This window comes from Geotrypetes seraphini, chromosome 2 (genome assembly GCF_902459505.1).
Source record: "Geotrypetes seraphini chromosome 2, aGeoSer1.1, whole genome shotgun sequence".
Classification (NCBI taxonomy): domain Eukaryota; kingdom Metazoa; phylum Chordata; class Amphibia; order Gymnophiona; family Dermophiidae; genus Geotrypetes; species Geotrypetes seraphini.
In genome coordinates this window covers 520833431-520855490 of record NC_047085.1, presented here as the reverse complement: position 1 = coordinate 520855490, position 22060 = coordinate 520833431, and the positions used below count along the sequence as shown (strand labels likewise).

The 22060-nt window shown below is 46.7% G+C and overlaps 1 protein-coding gene across 2 annotated transcripts in view; it reads right to left on the bottom strand.

Moving 5' to 3' along the window:
- Positions 1–22060, bottom strand: part of LOC117354694 (gastrula zinc finger protein XlCGF28.1-like) — a 63016-nt gene that overhangs the window by 20515 nt on the left and 20441 nt on the right. For both annotated transcript variants that reach the window (XM_033932570.1, XM_033932571.1), the window contains exon 3: positions 4050–4169. In XM_033932570.1, coding sequence (XP_033788461.1) covers positions 4050–4169 — 120 coding nt within the window. The remainder of the gene's footprint in view (positions 1–4049; positions 4170–22060) is intronic.

The window sequence follows — 22060 nt, the reverse complement described above, 5'->3', positions numbered from 1 at the left end:
CCGCCTCGCCGGAAGAAAAAAATTTTTTTTTTTTTTTTTTTTAAAGAATAAAAACAAAGAAAGACACGATAAAGAGTAAAATAAACCCAAAATCGCGGCAATTAGAAGGCAAAAACGGGAATTCAGTCAGCGCAGAATTGAAGTAAAACTTTTCAGCTCCGCGGAAAGAAAAGAACTGAGGAAACACGCCCGGAGCATTGGGCGGGAAGGCACTGGCGCATGCGCGGTGCGGGCATCTCGAAACTTCTGAGTTTCTTCAAGCAAGACATGCTTGTGAGACATCCATATCGGGGCTCTGTCGGATGACATCATCCACTCGTTAGAATACCTGCCTGCTTGTCCTGGGATAATCGCACATATGCCCCGACTTAGTACTACGGACTTAATGTGTCTGTTCATAACGGTAAGAAAGCTCCTACCCAGACAAATCCCTCTCACTGGGTCGTACCTGCTGATTGCCTAAACTCCTTCTAAAACTCTTTCCCAGCTTACTCAAATCTACTTGTTATACCCTCATTACATAACATCTATAACAGCGGTCTCAAACTTAAACCCTTTGCAGGGCCACACTTTGGATTTCGAGGTACCTGGAGGGTCTTATGCTCTGGAACATTACCCAATTCACTGCTGCAACCTCACGGAAGCGCTTTCCTCCGTCTATATGCGATTGTCCTCTCCAATCCACCTCACAATCGCGTACAGACACAGGAAAGCGCTTGCTTGAGGTTACAGCAGTGAGGTGGGCAATGTTCCAGAACGTAAGGTAACCACTGGAGGCAATACAGCTTGTGCGTGTGTACATAATCTCGTGCTGGATGTGAGAGCTGAAGGCAGTTGCAGAGGTGACTAAGGCACTTAAGGCACAAGTTTTCCATAAAGATTCATTCTTTATAATACCGAAGGCCTCAAAATAGTACCCGGTGGGCCTCATGCAGCCCCTGGGCCACGAGTTTGAGACCACTGATCTATAACAAATCTATTTGGTCACCAATCTTCAGTGAAACTGGCCTGACTTTTGGCACCCTGGAATGCACTTCCCTCAACTCCCACACTTCCTTCACTTGAAGAATCACACACAAGATTCAAATGAGGTCTCAACATCTTATTTAAGGATGCCTTTGACCAATTATATGCCTCTAAGCCACCTACTTGGCAACTGGACTTGGTTATCAGTGATCTAAAATAGAGAATGACACAGTGGCTGTTACCCGCGGCTAGTCACGGGTAACCCGCCAAAACGGTGGGAAAAAACCTGTATTCACCGTGGCTACGGGGACAAGACCATTCACCGCCCCTTGTCCCTACAGTTAATGGAGGGAACACGCACGATCACCTATTGCGCTCCCTCCCTCCTTAATGCCGCCGCCGAGTTTAAACATCTCCCTACTCCCTCCCTGCCCCTTACCTTCGTGGCCACGATTTCTAAACTGCCTTCTCACAGCAGCCAGAGCGTTGAAGCTGCCGTAAAGGTCATCTCTGACGCAACCAGAAGTTGCATCAGAGACGACCTTTCCGGCAGTCATATGCAACTTCAACACTCCGGCTGCTGTAAGAAGGTAGTTTAGAAATAATAATAATAATAACTTTATTTTTGTATACCGCAGTACCACAACAGTTCAGAGCGGTTTACAGAGGAAGAGACTGTACACAGACAGCAATGTTACATACAAGACATTCAGATTAGCTTAGCAAGTCGAGAGAAGTCAGGTATATCCGGAGGCATATCAGAGATACGAGGCAGGGAGGGAGTCAGAGAAATTTATCAAAGAGATAGGTTTTAATTGGAATCCTGAAAGTTTGGTAGGAGGGTGAATTTGAAATGAGGGTGATTAGACATTTATTCCTTTTGCCTGCTTGAAATGACAGAGATCTATCAAGGAATCTCTTGTAGATACAGCCCTTTAAGGATGGGAAGGCAAACAGGTAGGCATTACGTGTGCAGGTGGGGCCTGAAAATTCAAAATGTTCCGAAAGGTAGATAGGGGAAGAGCCTGTTAAGGTTTTCAAGCAGAGGCAAGCAAACTTGAAGATGATCCTTGCCTCCATCAACAGCCAGTGCAGTTTTCTGTAATACGGGCTTACATGATCCAATTTTTTGAGACTGTAGATGAGGCGAACAGCAGCATTCTGTACGATTCTCAAGCGGTTGATGGTTTTCTTGAAGGATCTGAGGAATAGTGGCTCGTGGCCAGTAGGGGGCGATGTATATGGGACAGTAATGGAATGGACTTCAGGACATGATGGTGCAGTATTTTCTGGAGTTTTCTACAAAAGCACCTGCTTTTCGTATGATTCTGGGTAACTCTAGTTAGATACAACCATATGTGTTAGTTAAGGCCACACCCAATAGAATCGTACAAAAAGTTGGTGAATAAAAATCTGAATATGGATATAGCCAAGGCCAGAAAAACACACTACAGATTAATATTAAGGAAAAGCACAATAATATTCTTTTTATATACTTTGCTATTAAGATAGATCATAGAGGAAATCAGGATATACATGAACTCCATCTCTGTTTTTCTATGTCTTCTGCTTGGCTTTACTCCATTTTGTGTTCAGCCTATATCCCTAGTCTTTGTTCAGTTTTTTCCCGCTTTTAGTCTCGTGGTCTAATTGATACCAGATGGGCTTGAGCTGGGTATACTGGGCATAATAGAGAAAGTTTTCTTGCATTAAATATTAATGAAATACATGTTATGAATGTTTGGGGCCCCCAAATGTGTGATATGTGGTGATATGAATGATTTGTAAAAGAAGGGGTACTTAAAGTGAAATGGCTTATAGAAAGAACACTAAGGAAAAATCCTGAACACAGCATCTGGAAATGGTTAAGTTAGAATCAGAGACCTGTAGCAGTCTCTAGCATAGAAAGGGGGGCACATGAAGCCCACTCTTAGAAAGGCTTCTGTGTAAGTATCGGTGTAATTTGAAACTGTCAGTTGTTCAAAGCAGGAGGAGGGAGTACCCCTCTTCCAGGATAAGGCTGGAACATTTCAGCAGCTTGCCTGATACATAGACAAACTGTCTGAAATAAGTTTTTAAAAGGACAAAAATAATATTGGATATGTTATAAAATATTAATGTATATTCAAGGATGAATGTAAACAAACAAATATGATTTCTGAAACTTTTAAACATATAAAGGAATTTTCTTTGTCCAAATTTAAGGACCACCTCTGTTAGTTGATTGGCTGACGTCCAATGATGTCAAACTGGACTGAAGGTATATATTGGGGAGCTTCGAAGTATCGGGTTGAGATCGTTATCAGAAGGCCAGCATTTTGGCAACTATAACGACCTCCTGCTAACGCAACTAGCCTTTTGAGGTCCATGATGGAAAAATAAAAGCAATAAATAATTATTTTGGTAAACCTTGCGTTATGCGTCATTTCCATGTTTTTGTTATTTTGCACACCATGAGTGAAAGCTAGCAGCTTAATTGGCAGCTGCAGCTTTATGAGTGCGCTGGTGTCTCATTATCCATGCTCAGATCCCAGCTATATAATGTTTCAGTAATCTAAGATGCTTAAGATTAGTGATTGGACCAGCAGTCGAAAGGAGAGGAAGTCGAAATAGTGTTTGATGGTGAGAAGTTTCCAGAGGGTACAAAAGCATTTTTTAACCTGAGCATTCGAAAGTCAGGCATCGATCCAGGATGACTCCAAGGATTTTAATAGTAGAATTAATTGGGTAGTTTAACCCGTTTAATTTCAAAGAGGTATTTGTTAACTTGTAGGTAGGACTTGCCAAGAAGATCTTGGTTTTTTCTGGGTTCAGTTTTAATTTGAATTGTGTGGTCCATTGTTCTATCTTGGTGAGGACGGATGAGGTGAATTGTTCCATCTCTTGTGTCAGAGAGGTTATGGGAATGATAATTGTGATGTCATCTGCGTATATATATGATCTCCCGAGCTAACACTGTGTGACCCATAGGTTAAGTCTTCGCTTACAGACCAAGTGACTGATCCGCATCTAGAAAGAGGTAGAACCCCCCAGTAGTTATCCTACAAGGTGTTTAGCCCAGTACCTCTTATCACTGCACTCACCTGAGCAGCTGCTTTTCCCAGTTTCTCTTTCCTCTGATCCTGGCTCATCCCTGATGTACGGCTCTTCTCCTCGTTTGATCTGGGATATAATGTCAGGGATAACAGTTGGAGAGCCTGTTTCTGGGGTAAGAAAAGTGCATTCATTTTCTTAAACTCTTTATACTTCATAAAAGTAGCATAAACTCTCTTTACTCATCTTTATAAGTCTAATTCCCGTTCTAAATAGTACAATGTACGTATTATCACCCTCATTTCAATCTATGCAAATATCTTCATCCTTTATACATTATGTAGGTCTCCTTCTTCACACTCAGAACATCTGGAATAAGGTGAAATAAACGCGCTAAGTATGCTCAGACTGATGTGAACTGGGAGAAAGGGCAGGAAGCCAAAATCATTTTCCCACATCCCTCTCCAGCAAAGAATCACCATTTCAACAAGTGTAGTAAGAATTAGGTTACTTCTTGCTATTTTTTGCAGCCTGAGTCCTCTCCCCAATATTGCAGATGACACATTCATCAGAAACAAAGTAAACAATTATCACCCGAGATGCGAGTATCATATTTTTCGGTCCATAAGACGCACTTTTTCCACCCCCAAAAAGGGAGTGGAAAAGGGGGTGCGTCTTATGGACCGAATACACCGCGTATCCCCCCGTACCTTTTTAAAGTGGCGGTGGTCCAGCGCAGTCTCCTACTGGATGGCTGCCTCTTTGCAGAATGATGCACAACGCAGCGATTGGGTGGTTTAACGGCAGCGGCACACACGTACCTTCTCCGCCCCCACCCCTCTAGCATTTGTAATTTTTGCACGTGAGTGCGCCCACACGCATTGAGGGGGAACCAGTAGTGGCTATGAGCAAGCTGGACACCCAGATCTGCGGGCCGAGCTCTAGCGTCGAGGCCTAGACTGCCACGAGCTGAAGGCTGAGTTGACACAGCGGCTGCAGGAAGCATTGGATGCTAAATTGTTAGCAGGAGATTCTGGCAATTAGAAGCCGACAAGACTAGGTGGAGAGCCGATGGACGACGAGCTGGGCGAGAAGATTTGCACACGCTAAATGTGGAGTGTCCCGTTTTATACCTATGGGCCACATGGCACTTAGCAAACACTAATCAGTCAAACAATGGAAAAAAACTCCTCCTCGTTCTAAGGTTGTTCCAGAATCACTGAGCTCTGGAACAACCTTACCTTCCCTCTTCGGAACCTGAGCTCTCTCCAACTCTTCCGCAAACATCTGAAAACCTGGCTATTCTCAAAAATGTAATACTTACTCCTTCTCTGGCATACTAAGCACTCCTAATATTCTTCTCACTTTATCCTTTAACCTTCATTGGAGTTCCTTTCTCTCCCAATTCTTGTAAACTGTGCCGAGCTCTACAATTATGGAGAGGATGCGTTATACAAACTTAAGTTTTAGTTTAGTTTAGTTTAGTCAAACCAACTCAATGTTAGGACTTCTAAACACAATTATCGCCAATATGTGTAATGTGCTTCGCAACGAAGCTCTGATGCCTGCGCTGATTATTCACAAGGTTTTTAAAATCAGCATTAGCAGGTTTAAAATACATTGAAGTAAAATTAATAAAAAGGACGGTAAATGGGGAGTGGCAAAAACATTAGGAGGGGAATCATTTCAAATGAAGTATTAGATGTTTCAAAGCTTCACTTGAATCAAGGAATTAAGAGGCTGAAGCTAATACTAAAGAATAAAGGCATCTTTAAAGAGGAAAGTTTTAAGTTTGGCTTTAAATTTTTCAAGCGAGTTCTCTAATCGAACGTCTAATGGAAGGGCATTCCACAGAGAGAGAGCGGTAACTGAAAAGATAGATTTGCGAGTAGTATCGTAAAATAGTTCCCGTATTGATGGTATTGAGAGTAAATTTTGATTATTTGATTGGAGGGTCCTAGATGATGAATAAGGGATCAAAAGTTTATCTATGACCGCCGGTTGGTTAGAGTTTTTTTGTTTTAAAGGTGAGGTGGAGTATTTTATAGGAGAGACGATGAGTAATAAGTAGCCAATGTGCTTTGCGGAGGAGAGGGGTGACATAGTCAAATTTTTTTGCATGATAGATTAATTTAACAGCAGTGTTTTGCAATAGTTGTACACGACGGATCTCTTTCTGGGTTATACCTTGATAAAGCACAGTTACTTACCGTAACAGGTGTTATCCAGGGACAGCAGGCAGATATTCTCACATGTGGGTGACGTCATCTACGGAGCCCCAACGCAGACAGCTTTTCAAGCAAACTTGATTGAAGTTTCAAGCTTGCTATGCTGCACCACGCATGTGCATGCCTTCTCCCTCCAATAGAGGGCGCATCCCCACCTCGTTGTCCTCAGTTCCATAGCCAGCAAAGAAGCCATCCCCGGGGAGGAGGGCGGGTTGTGAGAATATCTGCCTGCTGTCCCTGGATAACACCTGTTACGGTAAGTAACTGTGCTTTATCCCAGGACAAGCAGGCAGCATATTCTCACATGTGGATGACCTCCAAGCCAACCAAAAAAGGGCAGGTGGGAGGATGGCAATTTAGGAAAACAGGTTACGCAAAACCGACTAGCCAAACCGGCCGTCGCTTCTGGACAAAGTATCCAGACAGTAGTGGGAGGTGAACGTATGAACCGAAGACCAAGTGGCAGCCTTACAGATGTCCTCAACATGAGTAGACTGGAGGAAAGCCACAGAAGCTGCCATAGCCCGGACCTTATGCCCCGTGACTCGACCATGGAGCGTGAGACCACCTGAGCGTAGCAAAAAGAAATACAAGCAGCCAACCAGTTGGACAAGGTGCGCTTGGAAACAGGACATCCCAACCGATTAGGGTCGAAGGACAAAAACAATTGAGGAACCTTCCGATGAGACTTAGTGCGTTGAAGATAAAAAGCCAACGCCCTCTTACAGTCAAGCGTGTGAAGCACCACCTCACCAGGATGAGAGTGGGGCTTCGGAAAAAACACTGGAAGAACAATGGACTGATTGAGGTGGAAATCAGACACCACCTTAGGTAAAAATTTAGGATGGGTGCGAAGAACCACCTTGTCATGATGGAACACAGTAAAAGACGGGTCCGCAACCAAAGCCTGCAGCTCACTAATCCGACGAGCGGATGTGAGCGCAAGCAGAAAAATCATCTTCCAAGTGAGAAACTTAAGATGAGATTTGTCAATAGGCTCGAAAGGAGGCTTCATCAGTTGAGCCAAAACCACATTAAGATCCCAAACCACAGGAGGAGGTTTCAGAGGAGGATGAACATTCAAAAGACCCCTCATGAAACGAGTAACCAGAGGATGAAGAGAGAGAGACCGACCCTCGAGATGCCGATGGAAAGCAGCAATAGCACTGAGATGCACCCGAATGGAAGTCGTCTTCAGCCCAGACTGGGATAAATGCAACAAATAGTCCAGGACCGAAGACACCGGAACCGAACTCGGATCCAGATGGTGCGAGGAACACCAGGATGAAAATCTGGTCCACTTCTGAGAATAGCAAAGCCGAGTCGAGACCTAGCGTGAGGCTTCCAAAACCTCCCTTACAGACAGAGAAACAGAACCCGAAGTCAAGGAGAAAGGAACCAAGCCGTCAGATGTAAAGACTGAAGATTGGGATGCAACAGCGAACCCCGACTCTGAGACAGCAGAGAGGGAAAAACAGGCAGAAGAAGAGGTTCCCTGACACTGAGTTGAAGAAGCAGGGAGAACCAGTGTTGACGAGGCCAACGAGGCGCAATGAGAATCATAGTTGCTCTGGTCGGTTTGAGATGGACCAACGTTTTCAAGATCAGAGGGAAAGGAGGAAACGCATAAAGGAACCTCCCCCCCAGTCGAGAAGAAAGGCATCGGCCTCGAGACGGTCCGGGGAGTACATCCGAGAACAATAGAGAGGCAGTTTGTGGGTCTCTGGAGAGGCAAACAGATCCACCTGAGGAGACCCCCAGCGGGTGAAGACCTCGTGCAGAACTCGGGAGTTGAGCGACCACTCGTGCGGCTGGAGAAGACGACTGAGTTTGTCAGCCAGACAGTTTCTCTCTCCCTGAATGTAAACCGCCCGAAGGAAGATGTTCTGAGAGACCGCCCACTCCCAAAAGCGCAGGGCCTCCCGGCACAGGGACCAAGAGCCCGTCCCCCCTTGCTTGTTCACATAGTACATCGCCACCTGGTTGTCCGTCTGCACGAGGACTACCTGATCGTGTAGCAGGTGGCAGAACGCTCGAGCAGCCAGAAAAATGGCACGAAGCTCCAAGACATTGATGTGACAAAGACGGTCCTCCGCCGACCATAGCCCTTGGGTCCGCAGGCCGTCGAGATGAGCCCCCCAAGCGTACTCCGAAGAGTCCGTGGTCAGGACCTTGCGATGCGGAGGGACAAGAAAGAGCAAACCCCCGGAAAGATTGGAAGAGTTGGTCCACCAACGGAGCGAGCGTCTTAAGGAAGGAGTCACTGTCACTGGGGAGGAGACCGGGTCCCGGTCCTGACGCCAATGGGAGGCCAAGGTCCACTGAGGAAGCCTTAGGTGCAAGCGGGCAAACGGCGTGACATGAACTGTCGACGCCATGTGGCCCAGTAGAATCATTAGACGCTGCGCCGATACTGAGGGCAGCAGCGAAATCTGGCGACTGAGTCGAAGCAGGGCCTCCAGCCGCGGAGGAGGGAGGAACGAACGGAGGCGAACCGTGTCCAGCACGGCCCCGATAAACTGAAGGGATTGAGCAGGGCACAACTGAGACTTGGGAAAGTTCACTTCGAACCACAGACGTTGAAGGAAGATGATAGTCTGTCGGGTCGCTAAGATAACCCCCTCCCTGGAAGGAGCCTTGATGAGCCAATCGTCCAGGTAAGGAAAGACCTGCAGACCCTGGGATCACAGGGCCGCCATGACTACCACCATGCACTTCGTGAAGACTCGAGGGGACGAAGCCAAGCCAAAGGGGAGGACCCGGTATTGAAGGTGCAAATCCCCCACCTGGAACCGTAGAAACTTGCGGAAGGCGGGATGCACCGGAACATGAGTATAAGCTTCCTTCAGGTCCAGGGAGCACATCCAGTCCCCTTCTTCCAACAGTGGGTACAGGACCGGAAGCGACAGCATACGGAACTTCTCTCGGACAAGGAACTTGTTGAGCCTCCGGAGGTCCAAAATGGAGCGCAAGTCCCCTGTCTTTTTCGGGACCAAAAAATAACGGGAGTAAAAACCCCTTCCCCGCTGGTCGGCTCCACAGCTCGAAGACTCAACAAGGCCCTGGCTTCCGAGAGGAGAAGGGGAAGTTGGGCCCGGCTGAAAGTAGGCACGCCGGGCGGACTGTCCGGCGGCATATCCCTGAAGTTGAGGGAGTATCCCTCCGATATGACACGGAGCACCCAAGCATCGGAGGTGATCAGAGTCCAGGCCGAATGAAAGGCCCGCAACCGGACCCCGATGGGAAGCAGGGACGGCGACAGCACGGAGGGGGCCCACCCCCATCCGCTCAGAGCGTCAAAAAGACGGCGCCGGCTTGGACGCCCCTTGCGCCTGAGGCTTCTGGTGTGGCACCCTGGTCTGCTGAGGGGGCCGCCGGGGAGGAGGCCTGGAAAAAGCCGGCGTGGACTTCTGCGGGTAGCGCTGCGGTGGAGGCAGGTAGGGCTTCGGAGCTGACAACTTCGCCTTGGGACGGACCAATGAGGCGAAGGAATGCTCATGTTCGGACACGCGTTTAGTAGCCCCCTCCAGGGACTCATCGAAGAGCTCCGACCCCACACATGGCAAATTTGCCAGGCGCTCCTGCAGATTTGGGTCCATGTCTACAATGCGCAGCCACGCTAGGCGGCGCATAGCTACCGCATAGCTACCGCAAACGCAGAGACCCGGGATGACAATTCAAAGACGTCGTAGACGGCATGGAAAAGAAAAAGGCGCAGCTGGGACAGAGTGTCCATGAGCTTGCCAAAGTCTCCCTTATGCGAGTCAGGCATGACCCCGTGATAACAGGGCATAGACTTGACCAGCTGATGCAGGTAGGAAGAGAAGGTAAATGCGTAGTTAAGCACCCGGTTTGCCATCATAGAATTGTGGTAGAGGCGGCACCCAAACTTATCCAGGGTACGCCCCTCACACCCGGGCGGGACCGCTGCGGAGACTCGAGAAGGCTGGGATTTTTTCAATGACGACTCCACCAGCAAAGACTGGTGGGATAATTGAGCCTTCTCGAATCCCTTACAGGGGACCGTACGGTACTTCGATTCCATCTTCGAAGGGACAGCCATGACCGCATAAGGGGAATCCAAATTCCGCAAGAACGTCTGATGAAGGATTTTGTTCAACGGCAATCGCGGAGACTCCCGCGGAGGAGAGGGCAAATCCTGTTTCTCCAAAAATTCTTTGGAATATTGGGACCCCGATAAAAGGTCGAGGTCCAAAGCTTTCCCCATATCCACCACAAACCTCAAAAACAAGGAGGGCCTCGAGGGAGGGGAAGGGGAGCGAGAGGCTCGTGTCACCAAGAAAGACGGAGAAGCCTCACGGGAGTTTCTGGGTTCCCGACCCGTGCCAGACTCCGAGCCCCAGGAAGCCGCACCGAGGGACCTCGTCGGGGTCGGAGACCTCCGAAGCCCCGAGGAGCCCCTCGGGGAAGTCCCCGGGGTACGGGGCACCGAAGCCTTCCCCCTCCTCCTCGGGGAGGAATCCCTCGACCCTTTCCCCGCAGGGGAATGCAAAAGCCCCGGGTTATCCAGGCGGAGTTCCGAAACCCTCAGAGTCTCCGCCGCCCGGGTCGGGGAGGAGCGACCGCGCCGCCGAGGCAACCCCCGAGGGTGCTTGGGTTTCCGGGACCGGCGCTTCGCCCGAGGCCGACCCGAGGGCGAGGACCCGCGGGAAGACTCCGACGAGGAGTCGGAAGATGAAATCCTGCGAACCCGGCGCACCTTGTCACGAGGCCGCATGCTCCGCACAGGCTGGTCTACAGTCGAGGTTGAGGGCAGAGTCGGGGCCGAGGCAGGGACCACCACCGGAACCGAGGCCGGAGTTGCAGTCGAGGCCGAGGACGGCTGCAGGTGGGCCAGTGCACAGGACAGCTCCGAGGCGATAAGCGCTTGGAGCATGTCCTTGAACACGGGGATCGCCATCATAGATGGCATGTCCTAAGTCGGCGGGTGCTCCCTCGAGGGCAACCTCGGTAATGAGTATTCCCGCGGAGCACCCGACTTCGACGTCCGGGGCGGGGCCGAGGACGACCCACCCGCCCCCGTCGAGGAGCCTGAGGATGGCTTCTTAGAGGACCCTGGAGTAGAGGAAGGAAGCGGGGACTTACCCAAGGTCGACTTCGGGGTCGAGGACACAGGTTTCAACAAGGAAGACATCCGCGTCGAGGTCGAGGGAACCGAGGCCGAGGTCAAGGCTGGGGCTGAGGCCGAGGCCGACGTCGAGGCCTTCCCCGCCGCGGGATCCACACTAAAGAGTTCCGCCATGCCCGGGATCTCTCCCTGCCTGCTCCCTGCTGAAGCCACTGCCGATTCCTCCCTGCCATCCGATATGCTACATCCACTCCCACCCCTCAGTCTGCCGGCACCGCATCCACCACCACCCGCTATACTCCATCCAATCATCCACCACCGCAACTCCAGGCAAGGAAGGACCAGGCAAGTGCAGCGATTGCACGCAGCTGGCCCAAAAGCCTTCCCCCCAACATCAATTCTGATGTCGGAGAGAAGGATCTGGGCCAGCCAATCGCTGCACGCGCCTGGCCCTTCCTTGCCCAGGGTTGCGGCAGCAGTGGGGGATGATTGGGTGGAGTGAGTCGTGTGGTGGCGGCGGGTGCTTCTGGCAGACCGAGGGAGGAAGTGAATGTAGCGTATCGGGTAGCAGGGAGAAATCGGCGGCAGCTTCAGCGAGGGCCAGGCAAGCTTCGGCATGGGTTGACTTTGGGGGAGGGAGGAAGGGGGTGAGACAAAAGCAGGAAGGCAGTGAGGGGGCACGAACTTGGGACACAGAAAGAAGGAAGGAAGGGGGCATGAACATGGGACACATTGTACTTCAACCAGTATCCCTCTTGTATTGTCAGTGTTTTAAAGTTTGGTTTTATATTTGTAAATCGCACTGAAATACGATATTGCGATCAAATCAAATTTTAAATAAAACTTGAAACTTGACATAAGGGAGGGAGGAAGGGGCACTAACTTGGTACATAAGAGGACAATTGTTGGACCTGAGTGTGTGAGTGAGACGGTACACACAGGGAAAGGAAGAGGAAAATTGGGCATAGAGAAAGAGAAGTGAGGTAGAGATGCATAGGGAATATTAGGATGAGAGGGAGAAATGTTGGATATGGTGGTGGAAAGGGAACAGAGGGATAGATTGAAGGTGATGCAAGTGGGAGGAATGTTGGGCATAGTGATGGAGGGAGAGATGTGGCATGGTGTTGGAGAGGGGTGACAGAAGGAGAAATGGGCAGGAGGCAGGTAAGGAGTGGTGAAAAATGCTGCACGTGATCTGGGGACAAAGAGAGGAAGAAAAGTTGGACTCCTGGAGGGACAGAAAGAGATGTTGGTTGAGGAATAGAACGAGGTCTGGAGGAGAGGAAGTATGCAGGAGGCAGAAAAAAAGAAATATTGTATGCACAGTCAGAAGTAAGTACAACCAGAGACTCAAGAAATCACCAGACAACAAAGGTAGGAAAAAGGATTTTATTTTCAATTTAGTGATCAAAATGTGTCAGTTTTGAGAATTTATATCTGCTGTCTATATTTTGCACTATATTTGTCTATTTTGCTATAGTGACATTGCATATTTTAAAATCATCTGCCTTGACCTCTTTGAAAACCCCCCAAATATAAAGGATAATTAACATTTTCTCTGCGTACAGTGTGCTTTGTGGGTTTGATTTCATTTTTATTGTTGGTAGATCATTTTGACTTGGTCATTTTAAAAGTAGCTTGCAAGCCAAAAAAGTGTAGGTACACCTGCTCTATAACCTCTCTCTTAGAACCAGGCTTACTGAGCGTTAGACACTAGGCCAGCATTCCTCCCCTCAAGGGTCATCTGTGGAGATTGATCTCTTAAGAAAGTCCTCAAATGATAAAAATCCCCATTACCTTCGCAGCCCCTTCAACACCTTTCATCTCCCCTCTGATACCATTTCTGAAGTTGTACTGGTGTAACATTAGTTCTCTAGAACAACTTATAGTCTGTTTCTTGATCCCTTTGTTTCGTCTTCCCTTTTCCCATAAATTCTTCAAATTTAATGGCTTCCTGCACATATCCCTCTTCACATTTCACTCTGTATATAACTATTCACTTGTAAAAAGTGAATAAAATCAGCAGCTTCAGACTATAATTTTTCCTCAAGTTCCAAATTCCCTCAGAGTTCCCTGTTCTGTAGTCACTTGACCCCTTTGTTTCCTACCCATGAACCTCCCTAAACATAATCCTAGACACAAATTCTGGATTAAGTCTAATGACCATCAGCTCAGAATAGCAATTGTCATCTAACAGTGTATCTTTCACTTTGTCCCAGATATCCAGCATTAATTGGGTGACTGGGTTCCTACTGACACTCCCCTGTAAAGGCCTAGCAGTCCACATCCTCTACTCTAAAGCAACTTCTCCTAACATGTCCTGTTATAAATTGACCCAGTAGGTGGAACAATGTCCACTTGGTGGGCATACTTGAAATCATACCGGACAATGATTTAGCAGGCATGCTTGAAAAATGGCTGTCGACTGAACTTCTTACCACCTCCGCACTGGGGCCACTATGGATCAAGAAAGCGCACCGACTGCGCAGGAGACAGGAAGGAGCGGTTCATCTGCATATTGTGATTTTGCATATCTTAAATTTTGCTATTAAAGACCTACTTATGAAAACTTACCGCCAATGGAAAGACCTTACATTTCAAAATCATAAAGTGCTACTGTTTCAAGATTATTCGGCGCTGGTGGCATCCTTGCGGAGGGGGTTTTCACCCATTTGTAAGCAACTTGCTGAACAAAAACTGAGATTTACTTTGCAATTCCCTGCTAAACTTTGCGTTGTGTACATTGGCCAGCCTTTCGTGTTCAACACCTGTGACAGTGTGGCGGACCAACTTCAGCAGTGGTTTTCTGACCCATCGGCTCCCGTTTGAACTTGTATTTACCCAAATCCTGGAGGCTGTGTGCATGTTTTGATTCTGGGTCTGGGCTCCCTTGTGGAGTGATGGGGGTTTGTGCTGGCTGAGGGGGCCTCCTGACGGCTTCCTAGTCCCCAGACCCATGCTTTGGTTGTCGTATTCTTTTTCTACTTTTACAGGGGCTGGTTCTGGCGGGGTCATTTTGCATTGTTCATTGCTCTTTGTGTTTTCTTCTTTTTCTTTTTCAGTGGACACTGATCCTTCTTGGTACTATTATTATCTACTTTTGTATTTCTCTGCTAAGGTTTTAGTGTATGGGGTAATGTGGAGGGAGGGTTACTGGCACGAGTGGGGTCCCCATGTTGATTTGGTGTTTAGTGGAATGGATGAGGGGTTGTGGGTGTCAAGGGATTGGGAGGGGGATATGGATGTGAGTGTGTTGTGTGTGTGTGCTGCTCTGGAGGTAGTCTGCTGGGGTGAGGCTGGGCGCCTTAGAAGGGTATACAGGTTATATTATGAACTTTCTGCCTTTTCATTAGTTCCATGATTCCTAAGAGGGGCCTTCGTTGTATGTCTTGGAACGTATTGGGGATTAATTCTCCGGTTAAACGCACCAAGATACTTCAATATCTGGCTCGTCAGAAAGCTGACATTGTGGGACTTCAGGAGACCAAACTTTCTGACATGGAACATGGGAAATTGAAAACGCTTTTGGGTGGGGCAATGTTATTCTGCCTCTTCCTCTAAAGCTAAAGCAGGGGTGGTTCTTCTTATTCATAAATCCATCCCTTTCCAGATGACCCATGTTATTTCTGACCCTGAAGGACAGTTATGTGATGGTACAATGAAAATGAATGGAAGAAATTGGGACAGACAGATGGGGTTGCTCCAGAGGAATGCTTAAAAGATGGATTCTCAAGGGAGGGAGGGTTCTTGAGTGGGCAGACTTGTTGGGCCGCCGGCCCTTTTCTGCCGTCATACTCTATGTTTCTATGTCCTACATCTATATCTTCCCTGAGAAATTCTGTGGGTGAGGTGGTTACTAGCAGGATCAGTTGGAAGATTTGTTTGTCAAATACTATCAGGGTCTCTACACGGCTGAAGTGGTGAATCAGGAGACTGTGACAGGTGATTTTCTGGATTCTGTGGCTATCCCGCGATTGTCTTCTGATGATCATAAGTTACTAACTGCTCCCATTACGGAGGAAGAGACAGTTCAGGTTATTAAAAAAATTACCCCTTTGCAAATCGCCTGGCCCGGATGGGGTTTGGGGGTGAATTTTTCCGTTTGCTTGGGGGCTATATTGCAGACCCTTTGAGTCGTTTTTATCACAGCACTATTAAGGAAAGGCAGTTTCCAGCTACCTCTAATCAAGCTTTAATTACGATTTTGCCTAAGCCAGAAGGATTCTTTTTTAGTTGAATCCTACCGTCCAATCTCATTAATAAATGTAAATTTAAAAATCTTGGCTAAGGTTCTTGCGGATCGATTGGCTCCTCTTATTCCAAATTTAGTGAGAGTGGATCAAGATCGTTTTGTGCAGGGTCATCAGGCGGGGCTTAATGTTTGCAAGTTGTTGCTCGCAATGGCTTATTGTGATGCTCACCATCTTCCGTCCCTGGTCACTAGTTTTGACTCAGAATGGGCTTTTCTTTTTTCTTTGTTGCCTCAATATGGGATCTCGGGTTACTACCTTTCAAGCATTGCAGACACTCTATTCTAACCCTGCTGCTGCGGTGTTAGTCAATGAACATGCCTCTAGGGTATTTCCCTTGGTAGGGGGACCAGGCAGGGCTGCCCTCTGTCCCCTTTGTTATATATCTTGTTTCTGGAACCCTTATTGTTACAGATCTGACATTACCCAGGTTTGAAGGGAGTGGAGGTTCATGATTCCTCGATTCGTGGCTTGGCCTTTGCTGATGATATTATGGTAATTTTAACAAGTCCGGAAGTAACTTTGCCTTTGTTACTAGATTTGTTTACTTGTTATGGTAAGGTTTCCGGGCTGAAGTTGAATATTTCTAAGTCGGAGGCTATGGCTCTCCATTGTGTCATCTCGGCTATTTGGCCTCAATTTCCGTTGAAGGAGGCTTATACACAAGTGAAATACTTGGGTGCTTACATTCCATCATCCCTGACCAATCTTTATGAGTGCAATGTGCGACTCTTACTTAACAAGTCTATTGAGTGTGTGCAATTATGGGGTTCTCTACCTGTTTCCTTGATGGGCTGCATATTTCTATATAACATGATTATTCCCCGCTGGTTATACCTAATGCGACCATTTATTCTTTTCATCAAAACGGGACATCTATTAATATTCAGTCCCGCCCTAGCCCCACCCCCAATTTCTTCCATTAATTTTCATGTACACACAATATCTTATTAATTCATAATGGTAAACATAAAATATATTTTTAAAAAAACCACAAAGCACATTGTATGCAGAGAAAATGTTAATTATTTACGACTTTCGGGGGTTTTTCAAAGATATCAAGGCAGATTACTTTAAAATATGCAATGTCACCTCAGTAACTATAGAAAAATAGACAAATATAGTGCAAAATATAGACAGCAGATATAAATTCTCAAAACAGACACTTTTTGGTCACTAAATTGAAAATAAAATCATTTTTCCTACCTTTGATGTCTGGTGATTTCATAAGTCTCTTAGTTGCACCTTCTGAATGTGCATCCAATCTTTCTTTTGCATCCAACATTTCTTTCACAATCCAGCCCCATCCCCTTTGGGTCCAGGTCTCTCTCTTTTCCCTCTATTACCCTCCCCAGATCCAGTGTCAGTTCTCCTTTGTACCTTTGTTCCAGGTCTCCCCCTTTCTCCCTCTCTGTCTGAACCTTCCATAGTCCTGCATCTTACTCCTGTCTTTCCCCTTTCATGCAGGCCTTTCTCTCTGTAGTCTTTCTAATCTGCTTACAACACCCCCCCCCCCTTTCTCTGCCTTTCTCTCCTTCTTTTCTTCCTCCCTCCCTCCCAGCAGATTTTAGCACATCTCTCTCCTCCTTTTTCCCCTCAGATCTAGTATCTGTCTCCTTCCTCTTTTCCTTCTCCCAGGTCTGGTATCTGTCTCCTCCCCTTCCCCCCTGCTCTGGCATCTCTCTCTCCGCTCCCTCCTTCCTGTTCTTCCCTGGTCTTCCTTCTCAATTTATTTTCTGCCTCTGTCTAAATTCTTTTTTTACTATTCAGTCCTTAATTTCCCTCTTTCACTGTGTCTACCGATAGCTTGCCACCTCTTTCCCTCACCCCTTCCAGTATCTAACTCTATCCTCTTCCCTCAAACCAGCATGTGCCCTTTTTTCTTTCTCCTCCCCACTTCTTTCCAGGGTCTGCTCCCCTACTCCCTCACACTTCCATTCTGCGGCTGTCCCTCCTCTCCCCCACATTTCCATTCAGTGTCTGTCTCCCTCTCTCTACCCCTTCCATCTACTGTTCACCCTCTGTCTCGCCCCTTGCATTCACTGCCCTCTCCATCCAGTGTCCGCCCTCTCTCTCTCTCTTCCATATGGCATCTTCCCTCTTTCTATGCTCCTTCCATAAACTATCTATCCTGTGTCCCTTCTCTCCTTTGTACATGATTGATTTCAGCTCTGCCACCTCTCCATTTTTCTCTCTCTGTCACCACCCCGTCCCCTATGTTCTGGCATCTCTCTCTTCTCCTTTCTTTCCTTCCCGCCCCACGGTCTGGCATCATCCCTTCCCTGATTCCCTGGCATCTCTCTTTTTTCCTTTTCTTCCATCTTTCCCTCCCCCCTCCATGCTCTGACGTCTCCTCCTTCCTTTCCCCTTTCCTTTTCCCTTGGTCTGGCATACCTTCCTCCTTCCCTCCATGCCCTGGCATCTCTTCTTCCCTCCAAGCCCTGGCATCTCCTTTCATTCCCTCCCTCATCTTCCTTCTCCCTCTAGCTGGGTACAGCAACACTCTCCCCTGCAGCTCCGAACTTCCCCACACCTGCTCCCCCAACATTGCCGATGCTTCGGTTCCTCTTCTTCCTTCCTCCCTCCCACCAGTGGGACTCTGCAGCACCATCTGCTCTCACTCCCTCTAATGCTGATCCTGCAGCTCCTGACTTCCCCACACCTACTTCCCCCCCGGATCACTATTATTTTAAATGTTATGGCAACCGCGGTGTTGTATCCATCAGAGGAGACTTCTGCCAGCCACCCACCTAGGTGGGAACAGGAAGTCGCTGTTGCAGGAAGAGTTCCGGGGCAAGCCGAGGTTAGAAGTCTCCTCTGATGCCATAACATTTAAAATAATAGCGATCCGGGGGGGGGGAGCAAGTGTGGGGAAGTACGGAGCTGCAAGGCTGGCGTTAGAGGGAATGAGAACAGGGCAGCTAAATGAGCCGGTCCAATGATGCCTTCAAAACTGGGGGGGGGGGGGGGGTGTTTGAAGCGGTGGTAGGCAGCAGCAGTGGGGGCTGGTCCGGGGATGGGCAGGCTTCGGTGCTAGAGGGAGGGGAAGCAATCGCCTGTCCTGTTGTCCCCACAGACAGCTTCAGGATGCTATCCCTGAAAACGGGACATTTCGGCATCCCGAAGCTGTGCGTGGGGACAACGAGACAGGAGATCTAAAAAGGGGAGTCCCATTCAAAACGGGACATATGGTCACCTTAGTTATACCTGTTGCAACTTAGGGCTTTAGAACGGAAATGGAGACGAACTAAATCAAGAGAGAATTTAAATAAATTTAAAGAACAACTGCTATATTATAAAACTAAAATAAACTTAGCAAAAACAACATATTATTCTAAAAAAATTGAAAGTGCTAAAAATTCCTCTGCCCTCTTTGCTATTTTAAAAAATCTTACAGTCCCCAAAATAATTGAAAGCCCTGAACTAGAAGATAAACCAACAGCACAAAATCTAGCAAATTATTTTGTAAACAAAGTTAATAAAATTAGAGATAGCATTGGTTCAAAAAGCAATTTTGATATAGACATGGAATCAACACAAATTTTATCTATTTCAAAATGTACTAATTTTCAAATACCTACCCTAGAGGTCCTTAAACAATTGTTACAAAGTATCAACGTCAAAGGCGCAGGCTCTAACTCAATTTCTCCCTTTTTCATAAAATGTTTCTTTTCCTTCTTTGGTCCTTTCATTCAGACAATGATTGAAAATAGTTTAACCACAGGATTTATACCAAAAGAATGGAAAGAAGCAATCATCTGTCCAATAATAAAAAATCCTAAAGATTCAATTTCAATTGAATCAAATTACCGACCTATCGCCAATTTACCATTTATCACTAAACTAATAGAAAAAGTTGTTTTCAATCATGTAAGCAACTTTATGGAAAAAACTCACACACTTCATCCCAATCATACTGGTTTCAGATCTAATCATTCAATAGAACACTCTATGATAGGTCTTACAACTAACATTCAATATTACTTAGATCGGCACAAATCTGTACTTCTGATTTCACTTGATTTATCAACAGCATTTGACACCATCGACCATCATTTACTTATTAAGAGACTGTCTACCATTGGTATTTGTGACCAAGTTCTAAATTGGTTTAAATCATACTTTCAAGATAGGTCAGCTAAAGTTATCTTCAACAATTCATCATCAAATAGCTATACAAACTCTTATAGTATCCCTCAAGGTTCAATTTTGTCCCCTCTTCTATTCAATATCTTTTTAGCACCTCTTCTCACTTTAAGTCAATCGATTGGATTCTCTGCTTTTGTCTACGCAGATGACATCCAGCTTTTATATCCATTAAATACTGCTGACTCTAATGAGGTAACAAATATAAACAATAAGTTAAAACAAATTAGTCAATGGCTAAAAGACAACATGCTGGCAATGAATCCATCTAAATCTTCAATAATGTTTTTCCCATGGAAAAAGGATCTTACATTTTTATCACAAATACTCTTAGACAATTTCCCACTACAAAAAGTAACAACGACAAAAATACTGGGAGTATTATTGGACCATGAACTATCCTTCCATGATCAGATTAGCTCCGTAGTTAAAAACTGTTTTTACAAACTACGTCTCATTAGATCCTTAGCCAAAGTCTTAGAACCAAAAGCTCTTAATGTTCTGATTCATTCCTTGGTTATTTCCAGGCTAGATTACTGCAATACATTATACCATGTTTTCTCTGACAGTTTAAATTCACAGCACCAACAGCGTTCTTTTGACGATGTTACCACATCGCAAACTTGAAGCATTCTATCAGCATTGAAAAGGTTTTTCAATTTACATACAATAGGGTCTCCTGAAGAAGGAATCGAAACGGGGCCACGTAGAGACCCCGAACCTGTTATAAACTGAATTATCGGAGTCAAGTGATGACGTGAGCCGGCGTGTACGCAGCTCAGCCAGCTCCGGAGCTCGTTCCCCACATTTGCCGCGAAACGGGACGAACGGCGAAAATAAAATTATAACAAAACTCGGCGCTTCTAGTGGGGAATTATATGGACAGATTTCTCCTACAAACACAGCAAACCATGTCCACGAAATCGACTAAGAAGGACAAGGAGAGAGGCAAACCTGCGGAGGACAAAATGGCGGACGCAGCATGCGGGGTCCTGAGACAATTCACGCCGGAGACGCTGGCGGAGTTGAAAAGTATAGTAACTCAGGCATTATCCCCCAGTATGGAGCAACTGTCTGCCCAACTTACAAAACTCGAAGGAATAATGGAAGACCACTCAGCGAGGGTGACTGAGCTGGAGGAACGAGTGTCTGCAGTGGAAGATGAAAACCACAGTGTAACGTCGGACATGGCCCGCATGAAAACACAGCTAGACCAACAACAAGCTAAGTTGGAGGACCTAGAAAATAGGTCCCGTAGGGGGAACTTAAGATTTATGGGGTTCCCAGAGACAATTGCAGATTCATCTCTTATAACTGTGCTGGAAACATGGCTAGCTAGTGAAATGCAGATGCCTGCTAACATAGGCCCAGTGCGCTTTGAAAGGGTACACCGCGTGGGACCACGACCAGGGAATGATCAAAGACCAAGGGTGGTGATTGGAAAATTGCACAACTACCGACACAAAATGGAGATACTTAAAGAATTTCGCCTTAAAAGGGAGTCCTTGAATTATGATTCCATACCCATTCGAATTGGACAGGATTACTCTGTTGCCTTGACAGAAAAGAGGAAAGTATTTTACCCTCTGTGCAGGAAGCTGGCTGATCTCAAACACCGATTCCTTTTTCTGTATCCAGCTATACTGAAAATCCAATTGGAAGGCAAATGGCACGTGTTTGAATCAGATGTACTGGCAGGGGAATTCATAAATAGACTGGGGAATCCAGGACCTTCAACAACTTGACTAATTGAAAGCTCACTAGAACTCTGTATGATATCTCACTGTATAACTATGCATTTGCTGTTTCTCCCATACTGATTCCTTTTCAGCTTACTATATGAGGGGGACGAGTTTCCAAGCATCAGAGACGTGCTCTGCCTTCCTGTATCCTAGTGCTACAGGATGGGTCTCTGTATTGGGGGGGAAGTTCAGGAACAGGGGATCAAGGGGAGGGTGGGGGGGATATTGGTAAGGGAGGGGAAGAACACACATGTTGATTGTTATGTATTGTTAGATTTATCCTCTTATGTAGTATATCTAAGAGAATTCATTGCATTGTGCGGGTTCAGGAAAAGACTGAGCGCTGAGGATCCCTCAGGTGAAGGCTGGGCGCCTGGGGTTCTCCTGTTAATAATGTTGCGATATATATGTACCTCAGGTTATGATGAGCGGTAGGACGCTTAGAATATTGTCCTGGAATGTAGGGGGAATAACATCACCTATGAAAAGGACTAAGATCCTTGCCAGATTGAAACATCACAAGGCAGATCTTGCTTGTATTCAGGAAACCCGGCTGACTGTGACCGAACATGCCAAATTACAACGAGGGTGGGTGGGACAGATTTG